At 39.4% G+C, this 15585-nt stretch overlaps 1 protein-coding gene across 1 annotated transcript in view; it reads left to right on the forward strand.

Moving 5' to 3' along the window:
• Positions 1-9332, forward strand: part of adamts6 (ADAM metallopeptidase with thrombospondin type 1 motif, 6) — a 77378-nt gene extending 68046 nt beyond the window's left edge. The window contains exons 21-24 of the mRNA XM_042509745.1: positions 803-1007; positions 2394-2570; positions 6850-7006; positions 9058-9332. Coding sequence (XP_042365679.1) covers positions 803-1007; positions 2394-2570; positions 6850-7006; positions 9058-9167 — 649 coding nt within the window. The 3' untranslated portion in view covers positions 9168-9332. The remainder of the gene's footprint in view (positions 1-802; positions 1008-2393; positions 2571-6849; positions 7007-9057) is intronic.
• The last annotated feature ends 6253 nt before the right edge of the window (positions 9333-15585 follow it).

A 15585-nucleotide genomic window follows, 5' to 3' on the forward strand; every position in this document is an offset into this window, starting at 1 on the left:
CATTTTAATTCTTTCACAGTTTCCTGAGGCTGGGTTGATTTGGGCGTTGTTATCCCCGATCAGCATCAAATAATACGGACAAAGAACATCAAAAATTCAATGTCAGGTGTCAGTTGATATTAATTTAAGATGCCAAACTGAAATCCCTCAATGCTCCTTTCAATAGGGTGCGTTCAGAAACACTCACTCTGAGTGCCGGAGCGCACTTTGGCACAACCTGGACTGTTAGGAAATTCGGAGCGCTGTTGAAATGTACCGTTCGTTTATCCAGAGCACGGCACTCTGGGAGAGGGAGCAGCAACATGAACCCTGAACCCTTCGTTAATTCACGGAGAAACAGAGCGCTCCGCGGTTTTGAACAGCAGCTCTCTCGTTTTACTGCTGAGCGTCAGATTGGCTTTACGAACGCAGCCAGAGTCAGAGGGCTGGAACAGATAGAGCTGCACCTCGCCGACTCTTCTTTGCTCCATGGCTGTCGTCATGGAGACAGAGACAGTCGACAAAAGGTGGGATCCAAGGAGGCATCGATCAAAACGTGATCTGCCCACACAGTCTGGAGAAATGCTATAATGTCCCAAATTCTACCGTAATTAGAACAAAATCGTCGTTACTTTGATTTAAATCAGGAATAAGATTATTAATTTGACAGAAAAGCAAAATTTTCCGTCTTTTCCTTTTTGGTAATAAATTCACAGAACCTACAGAAGCATAACGTGATTTTACACCCTGACGTTAAAGCCAGCTTGTGATGAAGAAACCACAGGAAGTAAAAGTCCTCGTAACTCGTGTCTCTGTCCTGCAGGTGGTTTATTGGCGACTGGTCGGAGTGTGGGAAGACGTGTGACGGCGGGTTCAGGACGAGGACCGTCCTGTGTATCAGGAAGATCGGCCCCGCTGAGGAGGAGACGCTGGAGGACACGCACTGTCTCACTCATCGACCCATCGAGCGAGAGTCGTGCAACAACCAGTCCTGCCCTCCAAAGTGGGTCACTCTGGACTGGTCCGAGGTGAGACGGTCTTCTGAAACACACTATCACTCTGGTGGTAATTTAGTCTCTGTGGACAGGAGCGAATGTTTCAGAGGTCACAATGTCTCCAGCAGATATCTGAGCCAAGATGTCCTCCTCCATGTGCTGGATGTAGTTTACAGTCAATCACAACTTTAAGTCCAAACCGCATATCGGCTGATGTCTATAAACAAATATCTGCACATTAATGCATTTAAATAAAACTCATCAATGGCCAAATTTTCATCCGTAGATAAAGAATGAGGTCAGAGATTGCATTTTGGCCAAAGTGCTCCACCTCTTCTGCTCTTCACACAGACTGTTTAATAGCCTTCATTAGTATATTGTAACCTACATGTGAATTATGGGCACGTACACACATACTTATGATTTGTCTTTATTTTTGTCATTTTTAGTTGACCCCATTGTATATTGCTAATGATAAAGTATTGTAATTTATTGTATTAGCTTGATTATATTGGCCCTGATTGTTTTTTTTCTGTTTTCTTTTTGACCTGTTTTCCATTACTGTTCTTAACCCTTTAAAACCTGGAGTGACTTCACTTTTCTAGTGCTGATTTCAGATGCCTTTCACAAGTATTTAAACTTTTAAATCCGAAGCAAATTAGTGCAAAATCTTTCAAAAACATGGAAAAAAGGCCATAAGCAACTTGGTAAATGTTCAACAAATAAAACTAAAACTATGTTTAAAAAGCTACAGGAAAAAATTTTACATTAAAAAGAAGAAAAGCTACAGAAAAACTGCATTTAAAGCTAATTATCAAAATTACAAATTAATAATTCTGTGACAGAATTGTTACAATTTTTAAGCACTTTTTCTTGGTAATTTTCTGTAAATTAAATTACATTAATGTTACATAACAGTATATTTTTTTATTTAGGGGGAGGAGCATACAACTTTAAATGGCTGTATTTAGTATTTATTTTGCAGCAGATTTGTAAAAAAAAAAAAAAGAAAAAAAAGCATGACCTCCAAACTTGTGGGCCCACAGGTTTTTGCAGATTTTATTTTATTTTTTTACATTTTGGCATTTTTTTATAGAAAACATAAATTGTATATATAGGGTATAGGGTTTATGGAAAACATTTTATTTTTTTTATTTTTTATGTTTTTATTTTTTTCTTTTCTTTTTTATAAGCAATTCTCAGGTAATTTTCCTTGTACTTTTTTTTTTTTTTTATTTTTTTTTTTTTACTAATTTCTTGCAAATATTTTGGTCATTTCTACTTTTGTTGCTTATTGTCTTCTTCGCATACTTTTGAAATAAATCAAGCCAATTTGCCCAAGTTTCAAAGGGTTAATGTTGCCAATAAATAACTGAGAATAAATGAAAGTGAAAATGAAATGTTCTCCTCCCTCTTCAGTGCACGCCTAAATGTGGCCCCGGCTTCAAGCACCGCATCGCCTTGTGTAAGAGCAGCGACCTGACCAAGACCTTCCCGCCCGCCCACTGCCCGAGCCGCAACAAACCTCCGGTCCGAATCCGCTGCAGTTTAGGACGCTGTCCTCCTCCTCGCTGGATCCCTGGTGAATGGGGACAGGTAGGACTATTTTTAACTCGATTTTAGAGCGCTTCCCGAACAACGGTGCGCCGGTTAATCCTTTAAAAGGACGGCTTGGATGTTTAAGAGACAAAAGATGCTCGGATAGATCCCATGTGTCGGTGAATGGTTAATGTAATTTACACCTGGATGACACGCTGAGTGGGCCTGTGACGTGCGTGTGCGTTTGTGTGTGTGGGTCCAAGTGCTGCAGCCGGCCGGAGCGAGTGTGATCAGAGGCAGGAAGATCCTCCCGGCTGTTTGAAGTTTATCTCTGCCTCGGCGCAGAGCTGGCTTCAGAGGAAGGAGCGAGGAGTAGCATTCTTGGGCTCACCCTGACATGACTTGTTGAGCACTTTACAACACAGCTGACTCATGTTGGCGAGGCGACGCCAGCAAAACGTGCGTCACAGAAACGCTGTGTGTACAAAGAAGCACGGCTCGGTATTTTGTGGGATTTGTTAATAATTTAGTGTAAAAGTGGAATTTTTAAACAGTGCGCTCTGATGTTTAGAAGATTGTGGAGGTGATGTCATGGCTTGTGTTTTTTTTTAGGTCAGAGGTCAAAGGTCAAGAGTCAGGCGGTCTCGGTCTCAGCTCTCATTTTGCTCGTAACGGCCACATGTGCGTCCACATCAATAACACACCTTTACGATTTGATCAGTGCCAATAATAGTCGTAAACAAACCAGACCTGACTGATAACATCAGGCTGGTCCATCACAGAGCCAGCCGAGGTTAACCCTTTCAGACCTGAGCTAACTGGTTTCTTTCAAAAGTGTGGGAACAAGGCAGTGAGCAATGAAAGAAGAAATGACCCAAAAATCAACAAGAAATGAGTAAAAAAGTACAAGAAAATCTTGAAAATAAGTTTTAAAAAAAAGAAAAATCATTTTAAAAAAGCCATTAAAATATACCAGGTTCTCATGGTCATGGAAAATCTGGAAAAGTCATGGAATTTTTTAAATATCGTGTTTTCCAGGTTTGGTAATGTAATAGAACTTTCTATTTTCTTTTCTTTTTTTTTTTTTTTTACATTTTGGCAATTTTTATAGAAAATATAATGGGGATTTGTAGTATTTGGGGATTTGGGGATAATTTATTTATTATTATTAATTTTTTTTTTTTAGGGTATAGGGTTTATGGAAAACTTTTTTTTAAAAAAATAATTTTTAAAAATACAGATTTGGAAGGTTTTCTGGTAATTTTTTATAGAAAATGTTAAAATTTGTGACTTTTTTATTTAAATTTTTATTTTTGAATGGCATGTTTTCTTTTAAAAGTCGTAAACAGAGCAGATCTGACTGATAACCTCATCTTGGTTCATCGAAGAGTCGGCTTGAGTTAATACGTCGTGGAGCAACAGCTGGAGTCTTCTCTTACGCAGCACTTTCTCGTGCGTGTGTGCGACTCCCCTCCCCTTTTTTTTGGCTGTAATAACAAGCTTCGCCCTCGCTGCTCCGCTCCCTCGAAGCGTCAGAAAGGAGAGCTTGTTGCCAGCTACCGAGCGCCTGGTCTCCCAAGGCCAAAAGGTCACTGGTTCAAATCCCACTTAAGTCGCACCATTGACGTACGCCATCTGTCAAGGCCGGCAGCGAGTCCTAATAAAGACTCTCTAATTGGGAAGGGATGACATGCGGGCTCAGTGATCTGAGGCAGCCAGGGAGGATCATTGAAGGTGACAGAAAGCCTGGTAGTTCTCTCATCAGCTGCGGGAGTGACGGTTCATATCACACACACACACACACACACACACACACACACACACACACAGAGTGACGTCTGACAGGTGTGTTTTTTCATTCAGAGTCATTACAAAAAGTCATCTGAGGTGTTTTGCCAAAGGTGTGTTGGCATCTACTGCATTTGTTTTTGCAGTCTCTTTTTAACGGCCACCCATAGAACCGCTTTTTATTACAGCTGGCACGTTTATAGGAGTCAGGTGCACGGTTTGGGTTCAGTACAAAAACCTTTTTCGTGTGTCAACAAACATTTTCTCCCTCAGTTCTGTGGCCAAGCTGAGACCATCGAATAGAGTCATTTTTTATTAAGTTTTGCTTCTTTTATTCTAGAAAACCAAGCCAGTATGAGCTTATGCTAAAGGGAGGCGTCTCTCAGGTTTATGAAGACCCATTAACATTTAATACTCCAGTGTTTTGGAGATATCCTTGTAAATAAATCCTAAATAAGACTGGGAACAAAAACATTTGTACAAAAAATTGGCACCAGCTCATTAAAAAATAATATCTCGGGTCTGTGAAACAAACAAAATGAAACGGTAAAGTTAATGATGTGTTATAGTTAATCTATTCTACTCACTTTTTATTTGTTTTTTAATGTAGTATTTTACTCCTATTTTTTTTTTTTCAATTTCTGTCGTATTTCTGCAGCTGTATTTGTCAGATTGTTTTGACGACAGCGAGAAGAGAAACTGGAAAAAGGTTCTCGCTGATGTTCTGAAAAGTTTGACTGCTGATTTAATCCTCTTATCAACACAGTTAGTAGTTGCAGCAGCTGTCAAATACGGCTTATGGAGGCAATTAATTAACCCGTTCTCACACATTTTGGGGCAGTTTGCGCTACAGTTTGTACTCAGATTAAATCGTCATAACTCAGCCCAATCTAAACACAGACCTGATACACATATTTTCACATTCGGTGTGACGTAAACTCTCTGAGGATGTCATTATTTCTGATGTTTATCCTGCATAAAAGTCATATATTTGTTTAGAAATCATGAAAAAAAAGGTGCTCCACATAACTTATGGGGCCAAATGCATAAAACTCTGCGTAGATTCACGTCTAAAACTGTGTTTATGCACAAAGGAAAAAAAATTCATACTCATTCTTCTTTGTCAGATTTATAAAATCTTGTATTCGCCTCTTTCTGTTTTTATTCATCTCAATTTCTATGAACCGGATGCACGTGCACAAGCCTCATTTTCACTTCTACACAGATGTAAAAATGTCTGTAAATAACTGTTTACATATGAAACGGGTTTCCATTAATCCTCAAATTGCACAAATTGAAAATGTGAATATAAACTACGCCCAATGGAAACGCGTCCATACACATTGTTTATTAATCTTGCCCAAGAAATGTTTCAGTTCTCTTCAGTGTCAAAGTAATCCAGATCATTGTAGCAAACAGAAAATACAACAGCATACAGTTAAATAGAGAGATATGTCCTTCAGGAGGTGGTGGATACCAAAACAGAGCTAAAAGAGAGCGGAAACACTGGACTCAGAATATGTTGATCTGTAAGATCTGTTGATCTGGATGTTTAAATAAATGTTTGATAATAAGTTTGCCAAATTAACTTGGAAGATGATGATGTCTAAATTCATCATCACAGATAGTTTTTTCTGCGAGGAGCACTTCATAGATGTTGCCTTCAAATTTTATCCCCAAAATAACTCTTCGTCTCCTTCAGCTGTGCACGCTGTTTGCAGCTTTTAGTCTGAAAAGAATTAGATTGGAATTCCTCGGGAGAAACAAGAGGCGATTTTCAGTCCGTTTGTTTCTCTGTCTCGCCTTACACACACACAAATGTGTTGTGTTTGTGTCTTCACACACACACACACACACACACAAATGTGTTGTGTTTGTGTGCAGGAAAAGCCTCGCGAGCAACAGTTGACCTGGTTACTCAGATATACTGACAGGCAGCCAGCTGAATGAGACAAAAGGGAAGGTGACTGTTTGCTCGCTGCCTGCGTGCCCTGATGATTGGTTGATTGGATCAAGTCATGCCGTGTGTATGTGTGTGTGTGTGTGTGTGTGTGTGTGTGTGTGTGTGTGTGTGTGTGTGTGTGCAGGGATTACCCAGAATGGCTGACTGTAGAGCACTCAGGGTCACACAGGAAAGATGGTCCTCATTTACCTTGTTCGGAGTTCGTAAGGTCATGAAAAACCTGGAGAAGTCATGAAATCTGCAAAAAGCAATTCCCAGGCCTGGAAAAATGTTGGAAATTTAAAGATAATGTAACATGTATAATAGATCATTCCAGGGGGGGCTTTTCATCGCTGCTTGCAGCTTTAATTATAAATTCAGTGCTAATCCAGTTCTGAATGTATTATTTTTTAAATTAATATATACATAAAAAAGCTATGATGTAGTAATGAAAAAGAAACGATAAGGAGTATCAGTGGTTGCTCCGGAGATTGTAAAGTCTTTAAAATTTGCCTCAAAGTCATGAAAAATGTATTGGTAAAGCTGTATGAGCCGTCTGTGAAATAGCACCTCCTGCAGAGACAGTGATGATGTTTTGTGTTGCAGTGTTCGGCTCAGTGCGGCCTCGGCCAGCAGATGAGGACGGTGCAGTGTCTGTCGTACACCGGGCAGCCGTCGAACGAGTGCGCAGAGACCCTCCGACCCACCACCATGCAGCAGTGTGAGAGCAAGTGCGACGCCACCCCCATCTCCAACGGCGACGGTAAGACGAAGAAACGCGCACACATCCCGCTCTGCCTCACATTTGAACTGCGCTGACTCTCTCTTTCAGGCATTTTTGCAGTTGACAATGATAAAAATGAAGTTTATTTATGTAGCACTTATCAAAACTAACGTTACAAAGTGCTTAAATTCACAAAAATACACACATTGGAAAAAATTTAAAACATAACACAAAACACAACACAATTTAAAAATTTTAAACAGCAAAAAAAATACAACACAAAAGAAAAATTTTTAAATAATGGTTAACTTTAAAAACAAAATTAAGTGCAATTCCAGGAGTAAAATATATTAATAAAATAATCCTTTAAAGAGAAATTAAAGAAAGCCTTTCGATAAAAATTGCGATTTAAAAGAAGATGATGTAGCGAGCCTGCGATCATCGACGTGAACATCAATCGTGCTGCTTTCACACGAAGCTGCAATCAACTTTACAAAGTGCTTTACACTTAAAATCACAAAAAATACACAGAAAAAATATAAGAACAAAAAAAACACAACACAAGAAAAAAATTTAAATAAATAGTTGAATTTAAAAACAAATTTAAAAATACAATTTCAGGAGTAAAATATAGTAATAAAATAATCTTTTAAAGAGAAATTAAAGGAATGTCTTTGTATTTTAAAAAAAAAAGCGATTTAAAGAAGACGGTGATGCAGCGAGCCTGAGATCATTGACGTGAACACCTATCGTGCTGCTTTCACACAAAGCTCGGCTGAAAAGGTTATAAACTGTCTCTATCTTCATCTTCGCTGTTCTGCTATGACCTAAACACGCTTGGATGACACACTCCTCTACACTCTGCCAGCCACATTAATCTTTCCAGTGAGGTTGGCTCCTGGTCAGAGCGAAACAGCTCAGCCCTCCATATACACTTACACATGATGGATGGCTATTCAGATGCACGGAGAAGGGGCCTTTCGATTAGCCTGAATGGAAAACGTGAGCAGCGTTTACAGGCTGGCTAATGGGATTAGCTGTAGGCTAATTGTTCCTTTACGGACAGCAGTGAGGCAACGTCTCGTTTCATTTGGCTCTGCGGAGGCAGGGGCCAAAGCCTAATAAGGGAAGACACTCTGATCGTGATAAGGCATTTAGAGCACTGCCTGTCCGGCATCCAGAGAGCAGTTTGAGTGTGTGTGTGTGTGTGTGTGTGTGTGTGCATGGTAGGGGATGGCAGGAAGCCCAGTTAGTGAACGAGGCCAGGATCTGTCTCAGCTTCAGCCTCTGCGTCCAAGTATAGCTGCAGAGTTTGACTCTGCGGAGGCCTGAGGGAGATGCGCCGGTCCTCGTGTAGCAGGTTAGCCCCGGTTTGTGCCTCTCGTGTGTTCTGTGAGTCACAGCGCCGAGCATCCCATTTTCTGAAAAACAAACACCCGGCGGTATTCGAAAAAACCCCAGAAGGTTGTTTAAAAGCACTTATCGCTGTTTCTGGAGGCATTTCCAGAGTCCTTAAAAGACTCCTCGGACCATCTGCATGAGGAAATGTTCCATTTGTTTCACAATAAGGATGCTATTTTCGTAAAACACAAGCAAATATTGGGACAATGACAATTCTCCACCGCTGAGGGGCTTTTTTCAGAGAAAATCTCCCGATCTGCTCTGAACTCAGATCTCAGCGTCCCACTGCGGCGAACTGCCTTTCGCACAATCTGCCTTCTCATTTACAGCCATCAAACCTCAGAATAAGCTTCAAACTGAGCTAAAAACAGACCATCAGACTTTCTCCTGCGGCGTCGAAAAACAGATATGGAGTCACCAGACATGTCAACATTAATTTGACCAGGTTTGATGAATGTGTTGTGTGTTGATGTTTTTTATCTGGTTGGTTTTATCATGTGTGATAGTGTTTTTGAGTGTGAGGTTTGTGCTGCAGATGTAATAAATAAATCTAATAGCTAAACTCGAGCATGAATCATACGTTCTCTTTTTGAGACGAATGTTTTTTATGCATAGTCTTTAGTTTACATTTAAAATGAAATATTGGAAAAATAAACAGTGGCTCCTCCCTCTCGCCTTTCTCTCTCCAGAGTGCAAAGACGTAAACAAAGTGGCGTACTGCCCGCTGGTACTGAAGTTCAAGTTCTGCAGCCGAGCGTACTTCAGACAGATGTGCTGCAAGACCTGCCAGGGGCACTGACCCTGAGCCAGAGAGAGAGATGGAGGGAGGCTGAAACGGCACTGAAAGGGAGAGAAGAAGAAAACAGGGCGGACTGAAAACCCCTCTGGACCGGCGGACGACGGGAGATCGGCGCTGGCGAAAGAGGAGGAGAGAAGTAAGGATTCCCCTGTTAGTCACTCCTGATCCTCCGGCCCTCCAAACCACTGCTCAGCCCTCAAACGCTGACACGAACTCACGTTTAAATTTCACTTCTGTGAAGTGGAACTTGGAAGATGATTCGTCGGTGATGTTATTTTTATTATAATAATAATTATTGATATCATTGTTAGTCTTCCTTCGTTGTTCAATGAATCCAAAGTGCTGGACACATCGCTGGCAGAGGACGTCTCCCTGGACGGACACACGGAGGGGGACGCCTCCTCTCTAGAAGGAGAGGGGGACGGGAGCTGTGTCCTGTCTTTTTTTTTTTTTTTTTTTTTTTTTGTGGGACGACTGTGATGGTGCTATTGGCGGGCAGACTTTCGGCTTCGGTGCACTTTTTTTTTTTCGTGTAAATACTTTTTTTTTGCCAATTTACCGCTCAGATACGACAGAGAAACCCCATCAGCGTACTGTATATTTATTGTACAATTCCAAGCAGAGCCGAGATATTGTCCTCTGATCATGTCTGTGTCAGATAGTAGCCTACTGTCATGGAAGGGAATGTAATGTGAGTGAATTCATATTCTCTGTGCTGGAATGAAAATATTACATACTGTAACATAACCCTTATATACTGTAAGGATCTGTATATTATATATGATGTTAATCCAGGACCAGAAATACCGCGCAGGATTTTTTTAATCACTTTTTCTTTCCCCAGACGGGTGCCTTAGTTCCTTAAATCAGAGCTCGCCCAGTGTCAGATGTTAGTGCAGAGTAGGATGACGATATTGTCAGACGGTGCCTGGGCCACGTGAAACACGATCGCCGAATTGGCCTTTACGAAAACGCTTCAGTTCACTATTGAAGGATTCACTTTGAAGGAGCAGATTCTGTGAAGCAGTTTGTTCATGTGGAAGCGGTCGGCTTCTTACTCGACGGATGATTATTTAACCGAAAAGTTAAAAGTCACTTCGGTGTCAGAGTTTAAGGAATATTTGACTTTCGCTTTCTTGCCACGAGAGACGAGAAGATTGACACCCGTCACTTTCACGAAGCTGAAGCCAGGAGACGGTTATCTTATCTGAGCATAAAGACCCAAAACAAGAAGAAATATTATTATTATATAATTCTGTAATATAATTTTAAATATTATATGTTGTATCATGTGTAATATTATTATAGAATTCTGAATATAATTTTCTATAATTTATTCCTCTAGTTTTTCTTTTTAGGTAAAGCCAAAAATTTACAAAAAATTAGCAAAATTACCTGAAGAAAAAATAATTCAAATTCTGTAATATGATTTAAATACAACATAGTTTTCTAGATTCTAAATCAGCAACTTAAGAAGAAATTACCCCAAAATTGTCAAGAAATTAGTGAAATTTTAAGAGAATTGCCTAAAGAAAAAAATAATTCTAATTCTGTAATATAATTTTAAATATAACGTGTATGTCGTATTATGTGTAATACTATAACATAATTCTAAACAAAGTTTTATGTAATTTTTTGGATTTTTCTTTCTTTTAATTCTAATTTCCTGCAGTTTGTGAGACATTGCATTTTTCCATGTTTTTGAAAGGAACCAAACCAATTTGCTCGTGTTTTCAAAGTTTTAAAAATATTTGTGCGTGGCGTCAAGAAAGAGCGGGGTTTCAAAGGTTTGAAGTATGGAGATAAAAAGAGTGAATTTGTGAGCTTTAGAGCTGTTGACAGTCTTTGTGCTACGATGAGCCAACGGTCTCCTGACGCAGTTTCACTTTTATTGGACAAACGTGAAAAATGTGTATTTCCCCAAAACGTCTCTATTCCTGTAAGGAGCCAGTGCTAAATATACACACACACACACACACACACATCACATCCGTTTTGCTGCCAGACCACGTTTTCGGGCCTCAGACGCCCCCTCCGGATAAAGTTACCCCCTCGTCCTCTTTGCTCTCATCATCTTCAGTGAAAAGACAAACTCAGCCAACTCGATGGTGCTTTCCCCTCCTTTTATTTTTTTATTTTTTGAATTTCCACGGAGTACTGTGTTTACCTCTGCTTCTCCTCCCCGCTCCGCTCCGCTCCGCTCCGCTCCGAGGGTTACGGCCTTCCCAGGCTTCTGGTGCTATCAAGTGGGTGCTTCCATTCAACCCTCCAGTGTGCTTAAACGTGAGGCTGGATCCAAACAAATATGAAATGATAATATCCTTGTCAATATCTCTGTTGGTAAATGCTGGTCATGTTATTGTTTTTTTTGTTTGTATCTGTTTATACCTCACACTGGGAAAAAATATTCATTAATTTTCGTGTATTGTTGTTTGTGCTACCAACAAAACGGACCCGGTTGTAGCCGACAGGTGACATTCCTGCTGGTGCGGTGAAAGGGAACGCTTTTCCCGGAGGAGAAACCCTGAGAGACAGTTTAAGGAGCGTGCAAGAATCTCATCGAAGCTGTTAACAACTAATTTCTAATTTTGCTGCTGCTACTTTTTTGTAGCCACCTTCAGTATGTCGGGCAGATTTTATCGGTTACCTTGAAGGAGGCCGTCGGGAGAGGAGTCAGCGGACGCTGAGAAGCATTTTGAAATTCTTGGACTAACTCGTCTGCTGGCTGCGGGATCACGGAGCCTCCAGAAAAAACTCAAAACTGGTACTCATTGCTGTGAACTTGGATGTTTTGAATGTCACATTGCTTACCTAAAAAAAGTGCAAGAGAAATGAAAAGCATCATGTGATTAGTTATATTTTATATTCAGTATTAATGTTGGTACACTGTTACTAATTTTTTTTTTCAAATGTAAATTATATGCTAATTTATTGCGTTGTCTCACTTGTACATTTATTTTCACTGCATGCAAACTGAACTTTAGCATAGTGAAAAAAATGCAGTGATGCAGCCCTTCACCAGCCCCCCCTTTTTTTTAAAAAGTAGATACAATAAAAAGAGCAGCTTTTAAAGAGACTCGGTGTTCGTGTTCTTTTATTTCTCCTCTCCTGCTCGTTAAAACACATCAAAACACACATTTCTTGTACGTTCATCAGATTTTAGAATGTTTTTTGGATGATTATTTCATTTTTGGACATTTCTCAGATTTTAGGATTTTTCTAGAAGTTTAGTACGTTTCTAAGATTTTAGAATTTTTTAGGGATTTTAGGACATTTCTAGGATTTTAGGATGTGTCTTGGACTTTAGGAAATTTCAAATATTTTAGGACATTTTTAGTATGTCTCTCAGATTTTAGGACGTTTGTAAGATTTTAGCGTATTTGTAGAATTTTAAGACGTGTCTTGGATCTTAGGACATTTTTAGGACTTTTTCGGATTTTTCGGATCTTTTTTTATTTTATTCAATTTGGGCATTTCTAAGATTTTAGGACACTTTTAGGATTTTGGAAGATGTTTTAAGAATGTTTGTTTTGAGGACGTTTTTGATTTTCAATTTTAAAAAATTTCCTCGATTTTTTGGACATCTCTCAGATTTTAGGACATTTTAACGTATCTCTAGGATTTTAGGATGTTTCTATTTTTTGCGCTTTTCTAGAATTTTAAGACGTGTCTTGGATCTTAGGACATTTCCAGGACGTTTTTTTTGGATTTTATTACTATTCAAGGGCATTTCTAAGATTTTAGGACACTTCTAGGGTTTAAGATGTTTTTTTACAGATTTTAGAACAGCACATTTCTAGGGTGTTGGGATGTTTTGATTTTTTTTTGATTTTTTTGACATTTCCCGTATTTTAGGATGTTTCGAGGGTTTTAAAACATCAGGGTCTTAGATCCTCTGTTGGAGGATCCTCTACTGGCACTTTTTGTGATAAACAGCCTTTATTGTGATGCCGTTTTATACATTCTGGCACCTTCTTCATACTAAAACTACAAAAACAACCCTCATTGTGAATCACTTTACTTTAATTGTGAATCAGAAAATAGTTTTGGGGGCCACCCGGCACCCGATCAGGGGCCAGATTTGGCCTGTGGGCCGTAAGTTGAGTATCACTGCTTCAAGAGATATGTACACTTGTCCTTTCACTCAACTCTTGGAAAGCACCCACAGCATGAGAGCAGCAGCTAATGGCATCACACCAGGATACCCGTTACCGCCGCTGAAGAAATCCATTCATTCGCCGCCTCAGTTTAGGGTGACCGAATCGGAGGAGTTTGTAAAAAAAGCTTTTGTCCTTATCTACCTAACTCTGAGACGCCGGCTGCATCATCATCCGAGACTCAAACCTAATAAACGTCAGCTTTTCACACACTGTCCCGGCACTGTTGCCATAGCTTTGGTATGGCGCGCTCCTTCCTCTCATCCCGGCCTCAAGTGTCTGGATTCACTCTTTGGGAACTGTGAGGTTTCCACTCTCCTTGGTAATTAATTCCAAATAAACAGTAACTAGCCCACTTGGCTGGGAAAACGCAGCCGTCTCCTTCTAATCCACAGTGTCCAATTACAGAGGGAGACAGATGGCCTGTTTGGTCTAATGTAACCAGTTTAGAATACCTGTACGTCTGGCCCGGCTTCTGTCTCCCGCGCCGGCCTCGTCTGCAGGGGTCTGTGATTACATTAGTCCTAACCTGCAGAGCTGAGGGCGACAAGCGAAGAGAGAAAAAAGGGAGGGTGATGGAGTTCAGCAGCAGATGACCTGACAGGCCCGAGGTGCACATGAAACATTTGCACGTGTGCACATACGTCAACGATAACTTATTGTAGCTTTAACTCACAAACAGAAGGTTTTTCTTGAAAAAACAAAAGCGGTTCGCTGGATTCTGTGTGTGCACACGTGGGTAAGAGGCCTCCAGATGATGAGGCGATGAAAGTAAGATGGACGTCAAGACTATACATGCTGTCACACATCTTTGGGTGCATTTTTTTTTTTTTTTTATCTTATCTTACGCTCTACATTAAACTGAGAGTGCTGTTTGAAATAATAGAGGGTGATATTTTTAAAATAATTAGCCCTTTGACACCTGGAGTGACATCAGTTTTTACTGTGCTGCCTTTAAATGACTTTCACAAGCATTTAAACCTCTGAACCCGGAGAAAAGTGCTTTGATTTCTTTGAAAAACATGGGAAAAGGGAAAGAAAGCAACTTGATAAGAAAAGTCCTGCGAATTGAAAAATAAAAAAATTGAAAAGATTCACAAAAACAAACTGAAAAAGGAAAGGAGAGTATAATGTCTTTGTTATATATTTAAGAAAAGTAAAAAAATGAATCTAAATCTCAGAATTATACATTTTAATTGTGTAATTACATGCAAAATTTGACCATTAAAAGTTGAATCCCCCCAAAATAAAAAACATTACTCACTCCCCAGTGCTTAAAGATTTATTTGTGGTGTATTATTTGTGTGTTGTGTGGTGTATTTTAATTTTTTACACAAAGCAGTTTCAGACATTTTGACTTTTCATGTTAAAAAAAGCACAAGTAAATAAATTAATAACGTTAACGATGGCTTAGTTCCATTCAGTGAGTCAGAGAGCTGTTCCAGTACGCCAGCATGTGCAAAAACAGGGTTTCCTCTAAATGGAACGCGGCCATCATTAGCGGTATTTACACACCTGCGATTATTCTTAGCGTGACAAAGCAAAATATCCGTCGTTTAAACGGTCTTTACTGACATTCAGAGGCTGGAAATATTCTCAACACTATGTTTTTTGTCAGGAGGAAAGATGACAACAATATAGTCGCTCCAAGTTAGGAGTTTTTGCTTTTTTTTCACTGCGAAAAACACGTCAACACCTCAAACATACAACAAAACAACGTCAAGCTCCAGGAAATAGACGACACCAGAGGTAAGCTAGGTTTGAATTTTACCACAAAAGGACGCAGTTATTAAACAAGTGTAACGAATTAACGTTACTGTTTGTAGGCAGTAGTGAGTAAAGTAACGTTACTTTTTAAAAAGTGTAACGAATAATGTATAATTAGGTACTTTTTGAGAACAATCGGATGTAACTGCCGAGCTAACGTTAGCTTGTCAGCTAACATTAGAGGAGCTACATAGCCTCTGTAGCTTTGACAATGTCAATGTTTTTTCTTGTTATTCTGTTTACCATCTGCTGGTGTTTTGTTTACAGCATTTAGTAAACAAAAAAAGTCATTTTAGTGGGAAAATAAAGATCTCTATATAACAAACTAGCTAACTGTTAATTAGCAGGCTCCTTAGCTTGTTGCTAACTGTGCAATAAGTTCACAGAAGAATTATTTATTATTATTATTATTATTATTATTATTATTATTATTTTTTATTATTATCTTGGTCACATCAGATAGCTGTACAGACAAATTAACCTTTAAATTATTA

This window comes from Plectropomus leopardus, chromosome 20, assembly GCF_008729295.1.
Source record: "Plectropomus leopardus isolate mb chromosome 20, YSFRI_Pleo_2.0, whole genome shotgun sequence".
NCBI classification, from domain to species: Eukaryota; Metazoa; Chordata; class Actinopteri; order Perciformes; family Serranidae; genus Plectropomus; species Plectropomus leopardus.